At 37.5% G+C, this 20,772-nt stretch overlaps 1 protein-coding gene across 1 annotated transcript in view; it reads right to left on the bottom strand.

Annotated features, from left to right (window-relative positions):
* Positions 1 to 20,772, bottom strand: part of LOC121441843 (coiled-coil domain-containing protein 178-like) — a 309,575-nt gene that overhangs the window by 88,776 nt on the left and 200,027 nt on the right. The window contains exon 16 of the mRNA XM_041643164.1: positions 17,290 to 17,439. Coding sequence (XP_041499098.1) covers positions 17,290 to 17,439 — 150 coding nt within the window. The remainder of the gene's footprint in view (positions 1 to 17,289; positions 17,440 to 20,772) is intronic.

Below are 20,772 nucleotides of genomic sequence, written 5' to 3'. Positions count from 1 at the left end.
AAATGCTGATAAACAAGAATGGGGTTTAATAGTGACTTCACTATAGTTGGTATAGCAGAAGGAAAAGTTTCATGAAGTCCTACTCTTAGACAAAAAAAAGCTATAGGCAACTAACTATTGACGGCTGGAAGATGGAAAACTGTCTCCCCCAGGGATGAGACCTTCTATTGGCTGTCCAATGCAGAGAGGTCAGCCTTGAAATCACGTGCATATCACCAACAAAAACAGACTCAGCAGGTAGCACTCATGCACTTATGTTTACAGACACATCAGAGAAAATCACATAATCAGAGAAAAAGAGGCTATCCATTTAAGTGCTGGGTGAATGGGAAGGATTCCACGGAGGGCAGCTGGGAAAGGTTACAGGGAAGAAAGAGACAGGGAAATAACTCAATTCTATTTCAATTAAAAACATTTAAGAAGACTCAACAAAGAAAGATAATTACAGACCAATTTCCCTTATGAACACTGATGCAAAAAATTCAATAAAATGCTATCAAACTGAGTCCAAGAACAGTTCAAAAAGGTCACCCACCATGACCAAGTAGGCTCCATCCCAGGGATTCAGGGATGTTTTAACATATGAAAATCAGTCAATGTCTTCCACTATATAAGTGAACTGAAAGAAAAAGAAACAAACTAATCTCGTTAGATGCTGAAAAACCTTTGACAAAATCTAATACACCTTCATGATAGAAGTCTTGGAGAAAACAAGGATACAAGAGACATTAAACAGAATAAAGGCAATTTACAGCAAGCCTATAGACAACAGCAAACTAAATGGAAACTCAAAGCAATTCAGCTAAAATAAGGAACAAAACAAGACTGTCCACTCTCTTTATATCTATTCAATATAGTACTGAAAGTTCTAGTTAGATCAAGAAGACAACAAAAGGAGATCAAGGGGACATAACTCAGAAAAGAAGTCAAACTCTCACAATTTGCAGACAATATGATAGTATACTGAAGAATAACCTAGATCCAAATCATAAGTCGTTTTCCTTTTTACATTTAATGTGATTATTTTAGGACAAGGGCATTTCATCTTGTTTTTTAAAAACTTGTCTTCTGGCCTTCAGGCATACAGACAGAATATTGTATACATAATAAATAAATAAATATTTAAAAAAAACTTGTATATTATGTTAGTCTTTAGTGAAACACTCTTAGGATACTTCAGTTTCATGAGGTTTCATGCTGTAAACATATTACAGAAACTTTACAGAAAATTGGGAATCAATCTACATCAGGACCCAGCTCTACCCTTCCTGGGCATATACCCAAAGGATGCTTCATCCTACCACAAGGACACTTGCTCAGCTGTGTTCATAGCAGCTTCATTCATAATAACAAGAAACTATAAACAACCCAGATGCTCCTTGACTGAAGAATGTAAAGAACATGCGGCTCATTTACACAATAGAGTATTACCCAGCTGTTAAAAATATCATAATAAAATTATCAGACAAAATGGATGGAACAACAACAAAAAAACATCCTGAGTGAGGGTGAGGTAACCCAGACCCCAGGAAGACAAGCATGGTATGTACTCACTTATAAGTGGATATCAGCTGTGAAGTAAAGGATAATCCTGCTACAATCCAGACCCAGAGAGAGAGGCTATGTAACAAGGAGGGCTCATGGGGGCAATGGACCTCTCTGGGAAGAGGAAATAGAGAGATAATGTGGGTGGACTGGGAATGGGTGTTGACAGGAACTGGAGGCAGCAGTTGGTGGGACTGGTGGAGAGAATTGAGGGAGAGAATACTGGGGGAGAAAACTGAAATTGGGAGGCATCTCATGGATGAGCTAGAACTCTAGTGCAATGAAAATTCCCAGGAATCTATGAGGGTGACCATGGCTAAGATTCCTAGGAATGGGTGATACAGAACCTGAAATGGCCATCTTCTATAACCAGGCAAGTCTACTGGTATTGGTATTGAGACATCAATACAACCACAAAACCTTGACTTACACAGTGTCCTGCCTTCAAGATGTACTGGGGTAAATTTGGTAAAGAAATGGGGGTATTCCAACTAATGACTGTTCCAGTTTTAGACCCATACCTTGAAAGGAATACCACCTCTGGCTGCCTGGAGGGCCAGGAACCGGCAGCTGGATAGCCCAGAGACCTGGGATAGAACCACAAAAGACTTTCAGAAAAATGTCAAGAAATGCTTCCTAATGATAGTCTGCTATACCTCCAGAAGGGAGCCTAGCATAATAGTCATCAGAGAGGCCTCATCCAGCAGCTGATGGAAACAGATGCAGAGACCTACAGCCAAACATCAGGAGAGTTCTAAGAATCCTGTGGAAGAGGGGAAGGAAGGATTATGGGAACCATAAGGGTCAAGTAAACTACAAGAAAACCCCACAGGTTCAACTAACCTTTGTAGTGGCTCACAGAGACTGAAGAGACAGTCAGGGAGCCGTTGTAGCTCTCACCTAGGCCTTCTGCATGTATGTTATGGTTGTATGGCTTGCTTTTCTTTTGGGACTCTGAGTCTCTTGCCTGCTTTTGGGACCTACTGTGTTTATCAGTTCAGCCTTAATATGAGGGGAGGTACCTCGTCTTATTGCAACTTGATATGCCTTGTTTGGTTGATATTCCTGGGAGGTGTACCTTTTTCTGAAAGGAAACAGAGGAAGAGTGGATGAGAAGAGAGGGGAGTTGGGGGAAGGGATTGGGAGGGGAAGATGTGGGGAAACTGAGATGGGGATGTAATATATGAGAAAATAAATTAAAAATAAAACCCAAACATTAAAATAATAATAAAAATAATTAATAAAACATTTACATAATAATAAAAATAAATACTAAAAAGACTAATAAAGGCATCTTCTGGAATGTAGCCAACATGCTTCTAATAGAGTAGGAATTTGAGGAAGTGATTGCTTTTGTACCTCCCTGTGTTTACTGTTATATTTTAGTGATAGTTTACCATGGTCAACTAGCTCTGATCAACCTGTATCCCTCCTAGAACCCCAAGTGCAGTGTCCCCACTGTCATGTTTCCACAGAAAGCTTGGCATTTTGTTGTGTGAGCTCTTCACTCTGCCTCTTGCCTCTTCTTAGCTCTTTTAAGGATGCATAACTTAAACCTTTATCCTCTGTAGCAATCCCCACAGGACATAGGTGGTCACTGTAAGCTTGTTTGGTGAAAAGTGTTTGGACCTCTGGACATTGGTCAGAATCACTTCCTATTTCACTGCAATAGTTCCTTTTACCTTAGACATAATTTCATCACGTGAGTCTAATTGCCTCATCATATCCATGCTTGAAATGATAGGTATAGCAGTCTTTATAATTGAAATTATTTTGAATTTAAAGAGAGACAATAGTACTTCCCATATAAATAATTGGCTGGGCTGTGCAGGGAAAAAGGATTTAAGAGATCCTGTGGAAGAATAGTTTCAGTTCAAAAGGCCAAGCTTGTACCTCAGTTTTGACTCCTGCTTACAACCAAAGAGGGGCTTAAAAGTCTAACAAAGTGCCTGTTTTGGACTAAACTGTATCACTTTCTATCCATATTCATATACTTGAGCATCACTGAGTAACTCAGAACACCACTCTACTTAGAGACAGTATCTTTGTAGAAGTTTTAAAATTTTAAAAGAGGCTATTGGCTTAAGATTTAATTTAGTATGATAGGCATTATTAATAGAAGAGAAGATTTTTGGGTCTAGTGACCTAACTTAGTCTGATAACCCGAGTCGAATTCCTGGAATCCGCATGGTAGATGGAGAAAACCAACTGCCACAAGTTTTACACATGCACGCATGCACGCACACACACACACACACATACTAAATGAAAAATGAAAGGAAGAGATAATATGTATTCATAGGGCAGCTGAAGACATAGAAATACTTTGCCTATGTTCTGAATTTCTGAATTTTCAAACCTGCATTTATTGTTTATTCAAAATTTTTCTTTTTTATTATGAAAGGAATAACTTGACTGGACACAAATTAATTTGTCCCTCAAAATCAGCCAGCACTTATACTGGTAGTGGCAATATCTACCAGTCAAGGCGATGGACTGGAACTGACTAGAACCTTCAGAAAGAGTCAACCCTGATAACAATTGATTTCAGATGTCTAACTACTAGAACAGTGAGATAGTAACTCTCTGTTGTATAAAATGCTTGGCATTGGGGCTATTACTCCAACTCTAGCAAACCAATGTAGTTAATATTAATCTTGGTGAATATTGATCATCAACTTGAGAAGATTTAGACTCACAATGGAAACAAATCTAATAGATTTGGGAAGGCCCACCCTAACTATGGGGGGACACCATTCTTGGAGCTGGGGTCCTGGACTCAGTGAGATGAAGGAAATGAGCTGAGTACCAGCATCCATCCCTCTTGCTTCCTAGTTGCAGATTAGTGTGACCCGTTGTCCTGTACCCTTTTGCCATGCTTTCTCCACCATGATAGACTGGACCTCAAATAGGAAGCATCAATCAACCAGTCCTTCATTGGGCTGCCTTTGTCAGGCAGTTTGTCATAGGAGAGGAAAGTATATAATACAATACAGAATCCTTGTTTTAAAAGAGGAAAAGGAGAATAGCCATAGATATTTCATAGATTTTTTTTAATTTATTTATTTATTAAGGATTTCTGCCTCGTCCCCACAACCGCTTATTAGATTTTTTAAAAGAAATGACTTGAATAAGAGTCCTTTAAGTCTATGATAAGAGTGACAATCCCATTTGTATTTGACCTAACATTTGTGATACAGTACATTCCCTACTCTCTGTCCTGTCTAGCATGGTGACCACCACATAGGACAATAGCTAATATTAGCAATTTTTGGTTATTTTCTCATATTTATTATACTAAAGAGACATGAAATGCAAATATATAGCAATAATTAGAGAGATACCTACAAAGGTAGGAAAGGAAAAAGGAAATATTTCACCAAAGGAAGAGGGCAGAAACACTGCAGGGCTGGAAGGGAAGTTTTGATCAAGAGTTCTGTCACTGTATAGCAGCAATGAGACAGAGTGTGGTATAAGAGGCCTTCAGGAGGCAATGCCTTGGGGGAGCTCAGGACAGTATTTGTGGAATTACTTAGTCAACATTGTTATAAGATACCTAAAGTTTTGGTTTTAATTCTCGTGTAAACCTGTGGCTTATGTTGTATTTATGATATGACTGTGTTAGCTATATTAATAATAACGGTTATCACAACATTCTGTGGACTGTTTCGATTTCCCTTTTGTTTTGCTTTCTGAGTTACTGACACATTATTACCTCAAACATATGTAGGGTCAATCCATGCTGAGTGGTTATTAGAAACTGTGATAACAAAAGTCATCACACTGCAGTTCAGTTTTGACAGTAAAATTTCAGCAACATTATCACAAATCCTCATGCATTAGTGCAATGATCCTTACTACAGTTTCATATTAGAATCAAAAGACTGCTGCAGCATGATCCATTCAGAGTCAAGCGAGCCAAGTTCTTTGCTCCTTTCACTGATAACAGTCCTGCCTCTTTTGTGTGCACACCCTGCAAAGGCTGGCTTTGTTTGACTTTACCCCAGTAACCTGTGAAAATAGTTTGTATATCTTTAAAAAAATTTCTTTGAAAATCCACAAGAATTATGGAATCCAGTATTAAATGAAATAATCTAAAGGTCGTTTTATATCTGATATAATTTAAAAATCCCCAAAGCTATCTACTGTATTACCACAGTTCATTTGTTCAAATAAAGTGTTAGATAACGGTTATCATTCTACCAGATTATCTATCATTTGTCTTTCAACTATGTTTCATCTATCTATCTATCTATCTATCTATCTATCGTCTGTCTATCTAGCTATTATATATATATATGTCTATCATCTACCTCTCTCATTTATCCATCTATTTATCTCATTTATCAATCTAATATTTATCATCTACCTTTCTCTCATCTATCTATCCATCTATCTATCTATCTATCTATCTATCTATCTGTCTATCTGTCTATCTGTCTATCTGTCTATCTGTCTATCTGCCTATCTATCTATCTATCTATCCATCCATCTATCATTTATCTACCTATCATCTATTTACTATCAATCTATCTCTCTATCATCCATTATTCATTTATCTATCTCTCTATCTATCTATCTCTCATCTATAATATATCTACCTATCTATCTATCATCTATCTATCTATCTATCTATCTATCTATCTATCTATCTATCTATCATCTATCTACCTATCTATCATCTATTATCCATTCATCTATTACCTATCATCTATCTATCCATCATCTGTCTTTCAATCAGTTGTTTACTCTAAAGAGATAGCACAGAATTTTGGAAATAAGTTACATATTCAAGCCTAGGCAGTTTGGATGCTCACCTTACTAGACCTGGATGGAGGTGGGTGATCCTTGGACTTCCCACAGGTCAGGGAACCCTGATTGCTCTTCAAGCTGATGAGGGAGGGGGACTTGATCAGGGGAGGAGGAGGGAAATGGGAGGTGGTGGCGGGGAGGAGGCAGAAATCTTTAATAAATAAATAAATTTAAAAAAATCAATCTTATAGGAAAGCTGTGAGAAAAACCCTTCAGCTGAAAAAGAAAAATATTTCTAATATCTCTGAATATAATTTTTATCAGAACTATCAACACATTTAAATTATAGGATCATACAATTTGATTGCCTGAATACTTTATATAAGGTTAACTTATATACAATATGCTTAAAAGAAACAAAATACCATTTACTAAATAGTGCCTACCAGATGAGTTTTAGACCCACCCAAAAGAGAAAAGTAACTGTTTTCTTTACAAGAGATGTTTATACCAAGAAACATGGAACATCAGTAACTAAACACTCCATTATTCCTATGAAATGCACTTTTATGGAAATTTAGAACAGGTTAAAATTTTATTCAGTCAAAGTTATTGTGGAGCTGTATTATTAGGGCTTCTTGTGAGGTAAAAAATCTTTCTTTTTCCTATTGAAAATAGATTAGTCTCTAATACAATACATTCTGACCAGGTTTTCCTCCCTCTACTCTCCCCAGATCCACTCCCTCCTCCATTTCCTTCAGAAAAAAAGCAGGCCTCCAAGAGACAAAACCCAACACAACAACATGGTATACTTAAAGAAATAATTATCCTGGAGTGGTCTGGTGTGCTGCACAACCACTAGATGTGCTAACATTTGAAATCATATGTGAGTGTGCTGACATAATAAATTACCTGAAAATGAATTTGGATCTCATGGCTGTAGGAGACAGAACATTGGGTAAATCTCTTGATAATCACATTGTTTATAGCTAATGATAAATGTTTATGTACTAGCCTGTCATCTTTAAGCCACTCTTGCTTATCAGAAGTGACAATTTTTCACTGTTTTGGATTTCAAGAATTTTTTTTTTATACAAGGTAGTCAAGTTTCTTTTCCTAATGATTTCATCAGTCAGTACTTCAATAATGACCTTGACATTAGTTTTGGGTAGCTTTATTTATATAGATCTACATATTAGCAATGTTAAGGTATGTAGGAAGAATAACAGATATTAAAATGTTTAGCAGCCAGCTGATGGTGGTGTGTACCTCTAATCCTAGTACTCAGTGAGGCAGAGGCAGTTAGATCTCTGTGAGTTTGAGGCTAGCCTGGTCTACAGAGCTAATTCCAAGACAGATAGGGTTGTTACACAGAAAAACCCTCACTCAAAAAATGCTTAGCATATGTGCACTTGCTTTTCATACCTATCTCTTTGTATTTTAACAAACGATTGTGAGATAGAAATCTATGGATGTGAGGAGAGATTATCACTTACCACAAGAGAAACTATAAGCTGTTTTGGGCAAGACTGAGTTGAAATTCCACCTCTCACTGAAGATGTCTACAGTTGCTGTGGACAATAGCCTGTACCCTGTCACTTATATTTTAAATAAACACTGACTGGCCAGTAGCCAGGCAAGCAATATATGTGGGGTGACCAGGAAGGAAGTAGAGGCAGGGAAATGAGAATTCTAGGAAGAGAGAAGTGCAGTGTGGAGTCATGACCCAGATGCAGAGGATGCATGATGTGACTACTTCGCCAAAAAGACCACATCATGTGGCTAACTCAGACAAGAATTATGGACTAATGTAACTTATAAGAACTAGTTAATAAGAAGCTATGCAAATGAGCCAATCAGTTTATAACTAATGTAGATCCTTGTATGGTTCTGTGGGACTTAATGGCTGCAGGACTGAGTGGCACAGGAACTTCTGTCAACAGAATGGTGCTCAGTCAACAAATGGTGCCCAACACATGGACAACTGCATCCACATAAAGCCTGAGAGAGCTTGGGAAGTAATTCTAGACAGAAAAGAATAGTGTAAAGTACAGCTTATTGATAGCATTTTCTCAGATAGGTTCTGTTTGCTAGAGCAAATGTGTCTAATTTTAGAGAGGCTTCCTGACTCAGCTTTAGCTGTAAAAACTTTGCAGTCCCTTTAAGAGGCTCTGCCACAAAAAACTTAAATGCTGTTTATGAATAACCTACAGCATGCTTCTTGGTGGCTGCACGGACCTTGAAATGTCATACAACTGTGGCAATAATCATGGCTCTGGCCAATACCTCCAACATGAAGCTAGATTCTCAGAAAGCAAAGAAATGGGGTGGATCTAGCAGTCAAGCCACAGCTTTAATCCTAGCTCTATTGTTTAGCAAATTAAAGATTTATGTGTTCAGAAAAAGAGAGTTATACAGTAAAAAGAGATTCAAAGACAAAGAAAACCTCTAAAAGGTTTACTGTGTGTTAAAATATATGTAGGCTTGGGAGAGAAGAGAAAAAGAGGATAAAGTCCTTTTTAAAAAGATAAAAGGTAGCTGGGTATGGTGGCACATACCTTTAATCCCAACACTTGGGAGACAGAGGCAGACAGACATTTGTGAGTTCAAGGTGTAGTGGCACACATTCAAATGCACTCGGGAGGCAGAGGCAAGTGGATCTCTGTGAGTTCAAGGACAGCCTGGTCTACAGAGTGAGTTCTAGGACAAAGATACACAGAGAAGTCCTGTCTCAACAAGCCAAAATTAAAAATAAAAATAAAAGAAATAGAGTTTAAAATAAAGCCACATAAAGATGGAAAACACACTGTATGTTATTATGCTCTCTTTGAATTGTTTGAATGCTGAGGAAGGAGGAATTTGTTTATAAATGCTGCTGAATTAATACAAGATAGGTATTTTGAAAATACCTTGACTTCAAAATTGAAGTCAAAAGGTTTGTTACTTTAGAGAAGAGGTTTTGCTTTTGTTGCCACAGAAAATGAGAGACTATGGATTCATTCTGATTTAAGAAAACTCAAGTTTGATCAAGGAAGGCCTCCTGAGAAATCCCCGATAGGAACAGATGGCCCAGATGTTTGAGTTCTACATCCAGAACAGATTCAAGACTGCTGCCTGAGATGATCAAGTCTCATAGAATAGTCCAGTCATGACTTGACTTGATCATAATTCTAAATTTTCTTTAGGTCCTCATAAGATTATCAGCACCACCAATCAGTTGGAAGTAGCCTGGAAAACTACTCCCACATTCCCAATAAATGGACTATGGATATTTTCCTTTGTTTAGAATGTTGGTTACAAGTTGTAATGAATAACTGTTGCAAGAAAGAGGGGTCTGCTTCTTCATCCCAGCCACCCGGCTAGCTTAGCCCTGAAATAACCAAACAGAAATTGTGTTAATTAAATCACTTCTTGGCCCATTAATTCTAGCCTCTTATTGGCTAACTCTCACATCTTGATTTAACCCATTTCTATTAATCTGTATATCGCCATGTGGCAGTGGCCTACCGGGACAGATTCAGCACATCTGTCTCTGGTGGCTCCATGACTGCTCTCTTACTCTGCTTTCTTCCTCTCAGAATTCAGTTCTGTCTTCTCCACCTACCTTAGTTCTGGCCTATCAAGAAGGCCAAAGCAGTTTCTTTATTCATTAACCAATGAAATCCACATATAGACAGAAGGACCTCCTACACCAGATAATGGTCAGTAGAAAAGCTAAACAAAGGATATTAGAGTCAGAGTTCTTGTTTTTAAAAGAAGGAGGGGGGAGTGCTGTGGGACAATGGTCTGTACCCTGTCACTTATATTTTAAATAAATGCTGACTGGCCAGTAGCCAGGCAGGAAGTATAGACAGGGTGACAAGGCAGGAAGTAGAGACAGGGAAACGAGAATTCTAGGAAGAGGGAAGTGCAGTCTGGAGTCGTGACCCAGAGGCAGAGGATACAAGATGTGACTGCCTCACCAAAAAGACCAAGCCACGTGGCTACCTCAGACAAGAATTATGGGCCAATGTAACTTATAAGAATTACTTAATAAGAAGCCTGAGCAAATGAGCCAATCAGTTTATAACTAATGTAGACCCCTGTGTGATTCTTTGGGACTTAATGGCTGAAAAACCAGGTGGGACAGAAAACATCGTTCAACATACAGTAAACATTTTGGTTATTGGGTGGCAAATTTTTATAACTACATTTTAATTTTATATTGTGTGTGCATGTGTGCACATATGAAAATATGCATTATAGTATAAAAGTGAAGGTGTATGCACAGCTTGCAGGCAGAAGTTCTCTACATTAGGCATGTATGGGTTCTTTATAATCTATCAAGTGATACTCTAGACTTTTGGGCTCCCTGGACTCTACAAATAATGTCTGTTTCTTCCTTGTGAAGTGTACATTTCAGCAGTTTCATGAGTGTGAAATTTGTGACTGATGCAAACATTGACTCTAAACTCTCTGTGTTTCCCGCATGAGGTTTGGACAATGAAAAAGAATTGTTGGTGAATGAGTAGAACACCAGCTGGCTGTGCCTGTCTCTATCATTGCAAAAGCTACTCAATAAGCTGAGACCTGAGCAAGCTTCTAAGGAAATAGCAGGCCTTTAATTGATACTTTTTGGAAGAACAAATGTGTCCAAAGAAAGAGGTCAAAATTGCGTGTGTGTGTGTGTGTGTGTGTGTGTGTGTGTACGTGTGTGCCTGTGTTCTGAGAAACAGGGAGGCAGAGACCCTGAAAGGGTCTTTGAGTGGTTGTTTTAGGAAAAAAAAAACCTATTGAAAGAGTTACAGTTTTCCTTCGGAAGAATAAATCTCCACCTTTAGTAAAATAAGCAGCCAGCATGCACTTGGCAAAGCAACTTTTAGTATTCACATGGGGTGGGGTTACATGAAACTGTATCTGATGATTGATAAAAGGCAGAAGAAAGCAGTGAAATCTATAGTGGATACAATGTTATCTAGAATTAAAGATGGAATTCTGCCTAATCAAACCTGATAATGGTGATAAATAGCAACACTTTGTGTTTTCTTCCTCAAGAGGATGAAGAGAGACAGCTGAAGAACTTAGGATGTGCCTTTGTTGAGAATGGATTCAGCTCAGCTTCAGCAAGGAAGCAGAGAGGAGGTGGGCTTCTCTGAGGAACCTAATGTGTCTTTGTCAGTATGATGGTTGACTGATGGATGCTGTATGTATTCTGTCGCTCAGAGAGCATTTCCACTGATCTCAGATTCATCTCCTTATGCCCACATCACTTAAAAGTGATGCTTTTATCAAAATACTGCCAGAATAGCAATGCTCATTAAATGAAAAATATCCCAGCACATGCTACCTACAGTTCACTAGATATAACACTCAAACCAAGTTAGAATTGTGTCCTAAACATTCTTTATTTCTTACGCTGACCCCTTTCAAGATGCCTCATCTGTAAAATTATTTTGGAAGGAAATGGGAATTTCCTAAGAATGCTCCCAGCTGATAAGATTAAAAATATAATTATGAAGCTGATGCTCAGTCCCGTGGAAATTAAGTCACCTTCTAATTAAATAGGCGTCCCTTTGTCCTAACAGTTGGGGGGGGGGGGGCTTCTAAAGGATAATGCTTGTCAAATGCATAGTACAGTGCCATCACCCTCCATATACACATACATGTATGTAGAGAAAAATACATACTTATACATACATATCTATGTAAGTACAATATATTTACAAACACATGCATATGGAGAGTGTCTCCCAGGGATGTTTCCTAAGTGCTAGCTTTCATTTCTTTCATTTAAAAACACTGTGATTTTCTGTGGGAAAGGGTTAAACATTATGAATGGTTTCTGAAAGAATTAGAAGTATTTTAAAAACCATTTTCAGAAGCAATTTTGTTGTCAGCAAATCTGCTCGGCAGTTTCACTTGCCTTTCTTTGTGGACTGAAGAATTTCAGATGCCACTAGAAACAGAGGCGTGTAGTTTCCTGGACGTGTTAATGCGGTTTTAAAAAGAAAGTACATAAACATTCCTAAAATCTACTTAGGAAAGTGATGGAAATAGTTTCACATGGAAACAATACTTGTTTTCTTTCCAAACTTATTTTTCTTAATTTATATCCACTATTAGCTTTAATTTTGACATCTGGGAAGTTTTATATTGAATTTGATTCTATTGTTACTCATGAATGGGGCAAATAAGAATTTTGCATAATTGCTTTTGCCTCTTTCTGAGGTGTAAATGGGGAAAACACCCATCACTGAAAATTTGAAAAACCCTGGGGTATCAAGAAACATATCCAAATAAATAGATATAATATCACCACCGAGAGCAATGCTGTAGTGCTCTAACATTCAAAATGTCTCTGTGCAAAATTATGCTAAGGAAGGAAACATTATCTTTAATTTGATTTACTCTTCCATCAGGCTTTGCTATCTTTGGTCTACAAGTACAAAGAAGTATAAAAATATGCAATCTTCGTAGGGAAAATATGATCCCTTAAGAATCATAATTATTAAAATATAATTGTTTATCATGAAAAAAGACATTTCAGGTTCAGAGCAAAGGAAATTCATCAGAAAACAAAAAGTTTATGCAGAATTCATATGGTTAACTCTTGCTTTCCTATACCCCGAACTAGGACAAGTAGAGGACTTGTCCCCCCATACACATCAGAAAGGCTGTGAGAGAAAAGAAATGGACTAAAATATTAAAGGGTTGTCTTGTTTCCGATGGCCAAATTTCGCCCTGTGTGTGGCGTGTTAGACACTAATGACATACGATTTCTCACTGACAGATTAACAGAGTCAATACGGCCTCTCTGTCCATCGCAGCAAATTGATCCTACATGCCACTGACAAGGGCAGCCTGCACTTAATGACCTCCATTGTTGAAGGATGGGAATGAAAAATGGCTGAAAGGACAAATAAATCTTGAAAGTTTCCTGAAACAAATGTGCTGAAAGTGAGTCGTTGAGGGATCACAATGGAAACCCATGCCCAGGCGTGGCCCCTGCCCACCTGTTCTTATCAAAGTCTGGCTTCTTCTATTCTGTATCAAGAATTGCTTTAATTTGATCAAAGAAATGAGGAGAATGTTCTTATTACAAAAACAGGATGCTAAGTATGTGAGGGTTTCTGTTGATGCGATAAAACATCATGAAAAAAGCAACATGGAGAGAAACGAGCTTTTTTCTTCTTAGAGCTAAGGCTCATCATCCAGGGAAGACAGGGAAAGAACTCAAGCAAGGTAGGAACCTGGAGGCAGGAACTGAAGTAGAAACCATGAAAGAATGCTGCTTTCTGGCTTTATCCTCATGGCTTGTTCACCTACTTTTTTTTATAACACACAGGACCACCATTACAGGGGTGGCACCACTCAAGGTGATTTGGTCCTTCTCATATCAATCATTAATTTCAAAATGCACCACAGGCTTGCCCAATGGCCAATCTGGAGGAGACAATTTTTGGTTGAGGTTTCCTCTTCCAAAATGATTCTAGCTTGTGTTAATTTGGCATAAGCCTAGCCAGCACACTGTTTTCTTTGCCACCCACCACTGTCTAAGTGCCCATACACTTTTTGTTTGAGCCTTGATTAAGGAAAGACAAACAATATTAAGCTATTGCTTTCTTCTTCCCAGGGACTAACAACTAACATACTTGATACAAATAGCAATGCAAAAATGCATGAAAGGATTAAAAAATGCTCTATCTACACAGAAAGATCTAATTCTGATGTATGCTTTGAGAACACTAGGACATGGTCAAATGGTTGTGTTTTCAATTTTTCCAAACCCACATTTCTTTATCTGCCACCATTAACTACTATTTCAATGCAAATTTGTAAAGGAGAGTCTTCTAAACAGAACCCTTGAAAAGAGGGTCTTCTAAAGAGCATTCTTCTAAAGAGCGTATCTCTAAAATGTACTTCTAAAATACCCCCTTCTAAAGAACAACAAAGGCATCCACATAAAACAAAAAGCACTGACTCTGATAGAAGCAAAATGGGGAATAGTCTTCAACTCATTAGCACAGGAGACAAATTCTTTAATAGAACACCAACAGCACTGGCACTAAGGTCCACAAATAACAAATGCGACCTCATGAAACTGAAAAATTTCTGTAAGGCAAAAGACACCATCAATTGGAAAAATCTACAGAATCAGAAAAGATTTTTACCAACTGCAGATCCAATAGATGTCTTCTATTCAAAGTATATGAAGAATTCAAGAAGCTAGATATAAAAAACCAAATAATACAATTAATGGGGCACATATCTAAACAGAATTTTCAATAGAGGAATCACAAGTGGCTGAGAAACAAAAAAATGCTCAACATCCTTAGCCACAAGGGAAATGTAAATCAAAATTACTTTGAGATTCCATCTTATACCCGTCATAATGGCTAAGATCAAAAACACAAGTGATAGCTCATGCTGGTGAGGATGTGGAGCAAGGGGAACTCTCCTTCCTTCACTGCTGGTGGGAGTGCAAACTTTTACATCCATTACGGAAATCAATATGGGAATCATCTACCTCAATAGCCAGCTGTACTTCTTTTGAGCATATACCTAAAGGATGCTCAATCACACCACAAAGACACTCACTCAACTACGCCCATTGCAGCTTTATGCAAAATGGGAATCAACATAGATGTCCCTCCATTGAAAAACGGATAAAGAAAATGTGCTACATTTCCACAATGGAGTATTACTTCCCTGTAAGAAAATTACACCATTAAATTTCAGGCAAATGGATGCAACTAGAAAAAAATCATTCTGAGTAAGGTAAGCCTAACCCAGAAGGACAAATATGGCATGTATTCACTTATATGCAGATATTCATTGTTAAATAAATCACAATAAGCTACAATTCACAGACTCAGAATGATTAGATAAAGTGGAGGGCTTTAGCAGGAACACATGGCCTTCCCTTGGAAGGAAAAAATAGAATAAATTTTGCAAGTAGACTGGGACTGGCAGGTCGAGACAGGAATAAGGAGGATTTGGTGGGTTGGGGGAAAAGATGGAGGGAGAGAGTACAAAGTGAGACAGCTGCACACTGCCATACTTCCTGACTTGACAATAATAGACTAAACCTCTGAAACTGTAAGCCAATCCCGATTAAATGTTTTTCTTTATAAGACTTGTCATGGTCATTGTGTCTCTTCACAGCCATAGAAACCTCTCTTCACAGGCATAGAAACCTAAATTAAGTCAAAGGTCTTCCCCAAGATATTATTTTTCAACCATCTCTCTTGATCCTCTTAACTATACTTCTTTCTTTTCTTTCCCCCCCACCCCCCATGACAGGATTTCTCTGTGAAATAATTCTGGCTGTTCTGGACTCACTCTGTGAAACACGACTAAATGAAGCATGATTAATAAAAACTCAGGGTCAGAAATTGGGGCTCAACCTGAAGATCCCAAAAGAAACAACCAGCCACTGGCTCTTACCTTGACCTCAGTTCGAAAATGGCGATCCTGCCTCCAGGAATCTCAGAATGAGACTGTGTTGAGAATTGTTTCTTCCCATTTTGTAATCTTCTCTAGGGCTGAGATTACAGGCATGCACTACCTGGTTTCTATGGCAACTAGTATAACTACTGGGATTAAAGATGTGTGCCTTTTTGGCTACCATGATTAAAGGTGTGTGTTAACATAACCTGGCCTGTAAGGCTGACCAGTGGGACTGTTTTATTCTCAGATCTTCAGACAGTCTTTATTTATTAAAATACAATTGAATTGCCACTATAACTCTGTAGATGAAATGAGCCTTGAACTCACAGAGATCTGCCTGCCTCTGCCTCCCAAGTACTGGGATTAAGGGTGTGTGCCCCCACTGCCAGGTTTTGAACATACTTCTAAAGAGGTCCTTCTAAATGTCACACAGGGCACATAGAAGCTTTAACATCCATCTGATCAGATGCATGAGAAACAAGAACATTCACAAACGCAAATTTCAGCAACATAGCTTCATTTTGTTTTAAGAATGATTTGCTATGATTTCTCTTTTATTTTATTCATAATATATTATCTTGTGAAGTAATTTTAATTTATAGTTGAGAAAATTGAGATTCAAAAGAGCAAATAACTTTCAAAGGATCATTTCCATACTGTTCAATGAAATTTTTACTACAGACCGAGGCTTTTGCCTTCCTTACAACTCTGTAACAGAAATGAGTGTAGAACTGAACTTCTAAACCATAACTCATAGCACACCAGTATGGGTGATGTCAATAGAAGAGATGCATTAACTCTAATCTTTAAGGCTAAGTCAGTTGTTAAATAATAACCATTATTTTAATTTTTAAAAATTGAATTCTGAGGAGAAAGGTTCAAAGGGAAACCATCTTATATTGTCTCTAAGTGTCTAGGGAGAAAGTGGCTATATTGTGGCACCCCCATAGTATAGCTTTATTTCCCCTTTTCATCTCATGGAAGATCTTTCCTTCTTTTCATTCACATGATTTTCCTTTTTCCTTTTACCAAAACATAGGACTTTACACACAGAAGTAGGATTTCCTGCCATTCCCAGTAACAGGGGTGGAGTGGGTATTCAGCAGTAACTGCAAACGTCTAAAGGATCTTCATACTGAGCAAAATAATAAGAACGTGAATTTGGGGCATATATATCAAAAAGAAGATTTAGAGACCCATTGTACAAAGTCATATACAGTTAGAATTAAAACCCAACTTTACAATAGCAAATGTATATCTGCAAACTAAGAAATTAATTATGATTTATGGTAACAATAACTAAATGCAAATAAACATTGCAAAAGGATCACAAACTGAGAATTTTGGGTCTTAAATATTTTTCAAAATTCAATTCCTAACATTGATATTATTTAATTATGTAATTTCACATCATTATTACTATATTACAATAAAATTTAAGAAAAAGAAACCATACCATTTTTATGCTATAATAAGTAGTCTCCTATTGATGACACACCACACTGGCTATGTTTACATTTTGGATGACTCACTTAAGGTATTTTATTTAAAAAAAAATAATACCTTTTTCTTGTCACAGACTGAAAAATTGAGTGACAGCAGTCTGTCATAGCCATTGAAGAAGGCTTCCTTCTCCTTCAAGAAAATCGCCTGCATCCTTTGATACTCTTTGGCCAATCGCAAGTTTTCTGCCAGTGACTCTTCTTGAAGTTTCTAGAAGAAAGAAATGTATGAATGTGTATATATACTTAAAATCATTCAGAACTGTTACAACTTTTAAAATATTTGAGTATTTTTTTAAAATCCAAAATCATAAATAAAATGTGTGTTTTGACACCAACATGCTCCTAGGATATGCTCAGTTTCTTCTGGGTGCTGGGATTTGGGTTTATTTCCTTCTTCTTCATTTACAAAGAGTGATGTGTGATTTGCCTGAGTGTGCCTGCCTTTTGTCTGGCCCTGGGCTCACATGGGTAGATACTTGTGTCTATAGAATTTGGGTGTGGACACTCAGAGAAAACATTAAATAATGGGAGACAATAGGACTGGTGATGGCCCAGTTTGTGAAGTATTTACCACACAAACAGGGGCCCCATTTTCCATCCTAAGAATCCCAGTTGAAAGCCAGGCTTGGTGGTGACCAGTTACAATCCAATTACTAGGGGGCAGAGACAAGAGGATCTTGGGCCTTGTAGCCTAGACTGAGCAGCAGGGATCCCTAGCTCCAGTGAGAGATCATATTTCCCATAGAGACAGCTGACCTAAGGTCATTGGAGCTCATAGACTCTGGACCAACACTTTCGGAGCCTGCATTTGGACCATCCTACGCCCTCTGCAAATGTGTGAGACTTGCGTAGCTTGGTCTCTTTGTGGGGCTCCTAACAGTGAGTTCAGGACCTGTCCCTGGTGCTTAGACTTTTAGGGACCTGCCCCCCCCCACATGCTGCACTACCTTTCCCAGCCTTGATGGAGAGGGAGGAGTTCAGTCTTGCCTCAACTTGATGTGCTATTGCTTTTTTCAATCCCACAGGAGTCCTCCCACTTTCTGAATGAAGACAATATGGGGAGGTGGGAAGATGGGAAACTGGAGGAGAAGAGAGAGTTGATACTGTGGTTGGTATGTAAAATAAATGAAAAAAATGTTAATTAAATAAAATAAAAAATGTTAAGAAGAAAGAGAAGGAAAGAAAAAAGGAAGGAAAGAAGGAAGAAAAGAAGGAAGGAAACAAAGAAAAAATGTGAGAAAGAAGAGGGAGAGAGAGAGAGAGAGAGAGAGAGAGAAAGAGAGTGGATGCCAGAGGAACCACACCTGTGGTTGTCTTCTGACCTCTACACATGCACTACGGCATGGGCATTTGCACATGCACACACATGGAGAAAATAAGTAAAATGTAATGAAAACTAAAAGAAATTTGCTCTAGATACTTCAAAAACTATAATTTACTAACATACTTTAATATTTTCAAATCTAATCATTCTTTTGGTGTGAATCCATCCTGAATTAAAAATGCTTTAATATATAACTCACCTTGCTGATAATGTTTTGAGATCCATAAAGAGATTAACTATGATGATTAAACTACCAGATATAAAAATAACTAGAGTGAAGTAACTAAAGCATTCCTCTGTGAAAGACACTACCCCATCAAGCCGTTGGTTTTGTTGTTAGAAATCATACGTGGTACAAAAATATGAACAGGAAATGTAATTCAGCAGAAAATTGCCTGTACAAATATTTCTGTATTTATACAGTCAAGATTTATTAAGGCCAACAGACATATTTCTCATGGAGGCCTGATCTCCCTATTGATCCTAAATGATGAACACCACGTCACAAGTGCTCTTCAGGAAGCAAAAATGATGAACTGAGATCCATCTCCCAAGTCCTTGTACTCATTCTGGTGCAATTATTCAACATACTACGAAGTTGTATCTTGTAAACCTACCTAAGTTAACATAGAATTATATTTTCTGAGGAGGACAAAGATTGTGAATATTTTCATTTGGTGTAGTCACTTTTTAAATGATACTTTTTGATACCGAAACATTCATTAAAATCTAACTCTCGGAGGAGTTGAAGCCCTGGTAAATGTTCTGCTGCTGTCAAGATAAGGATCATTTTAAGGGTTTTTTGATGGTTTGTTTGCTTGTCTGATTCATTAAACATAAAAATTTTTAAAAATTACCTTTGAAGTTACATGATTGTCTGTATGTGTGCGTTCAGTTACATTCATGCATTATGTGATTTTGTAGATTAGAGGACAATGTTGATATGAAACTTTGTGGACTGAACATTGGCTTACAATATTAGGTAACTCATTCATTCTTTCTCTTGTTTATTTTCTCATTCAGTTATCTACTCAGGACTTTTTATTTAGTTACTTGGACTTGATATCACGCCTCAAGGATTTTGCAGTATTGTAGAAAATTTTTATTAACAAATACACAAATACATAATTAGCTCGCAATATTCTACATGTTTTGTATTTTTTGATTTACATATATATTAAATTTGTCCAAAATAATATTTTTAATACTGTACTTATTGTTATTTATTTGGGCCTCATTATTAAGAATGATTGAAATGATGAACCTTGGGAGTATATCTTGATAAAAAGAAAACTTGTGAATGCATGCTAATAGTTTTCATAATTTAATATGTAAGCATTTAGCATGATATATTATCTAAAATCAGTTCTTAATATTTGATAACTAGGAGATATGACAATTTTCCCCAGTGTTTTATTAAGAAATTAAACATATGAATACGGAACTGAACAGTAGTTACTTTGTTAGTTTCATGAGTGCTGAGAAGTTCATGAGACTTGTTCAGTCTAAAGGTATGTTTCTCTGAAAATAAAAACCTTGGTATGTGAACAAGAGCTAAAGAGACAGGTTTCATCCACAGAATACAAGAGATGGAACAGAAAACCTCAGGTACTGGAGATTTGAGAAAATAGACACATTGGTCAAAGAAAATGCTAAATCTAAAATGTTGCTGACAAAACTTCCAGAAAATTGGGATTCTATGAAAGACCAAACCTAAGAAAACTAGAAAGAGAAGAATCCCAGGTCAAAGACGCAGAACATGTTTTCAACCTAATCATAGAAGAAAGACTTTTTAACCTAAAGAAGGAGATGCCTACAAAGGTACAAGAAGCATACAGAACACCAAATAGACTCAACCTAAAAAGAAAGTCCCGTTGCTCTATAATAACCAAAACACTAGATTTATAAAACAAAGAAAAAATACTAAAAGTTGCAAGGGAAAAGAATGAGTGCACATGCTACCACCGCCACCCACCACCACCACCACAAACACCACCACCACCACAAACACCACCACCACAACAACACCACCACCACCACATACACCTCCACCACCACCACAAACACCACCACCACTACCACCACCACAAACACCACCACCACAAACACCACCACAAACACCACCACCACCACAAACACCACCACCACCACCACCAAAATAAAAGTAACTAATAATGATTGGTTATTGATCTCTCTAAATTGCAGTGGAATCAACTA

The sequence above is a fragment of the Microtus oregoni genome, unplaced genomic scaffold, assembly GCF_018167655.1.
Source record: "Microtus oregoni isolate MIOR12 unplaced genomic scaffold, Mior012 000082F_ref0000272, whole genome shotgun sequence".
In the NCBI taxonomy this organism is placed as follows: domain Eukaryota; kingdom Metazoa; phylum Chordata; class Mammalia; order Rodentia; family Cricetidae; genus Microtus; species Microtus oregoni.
Note: the sequence above shows the minus strand (reverse complement) of the source record. Positions and strands in the feature narration are given on the sequence as shown.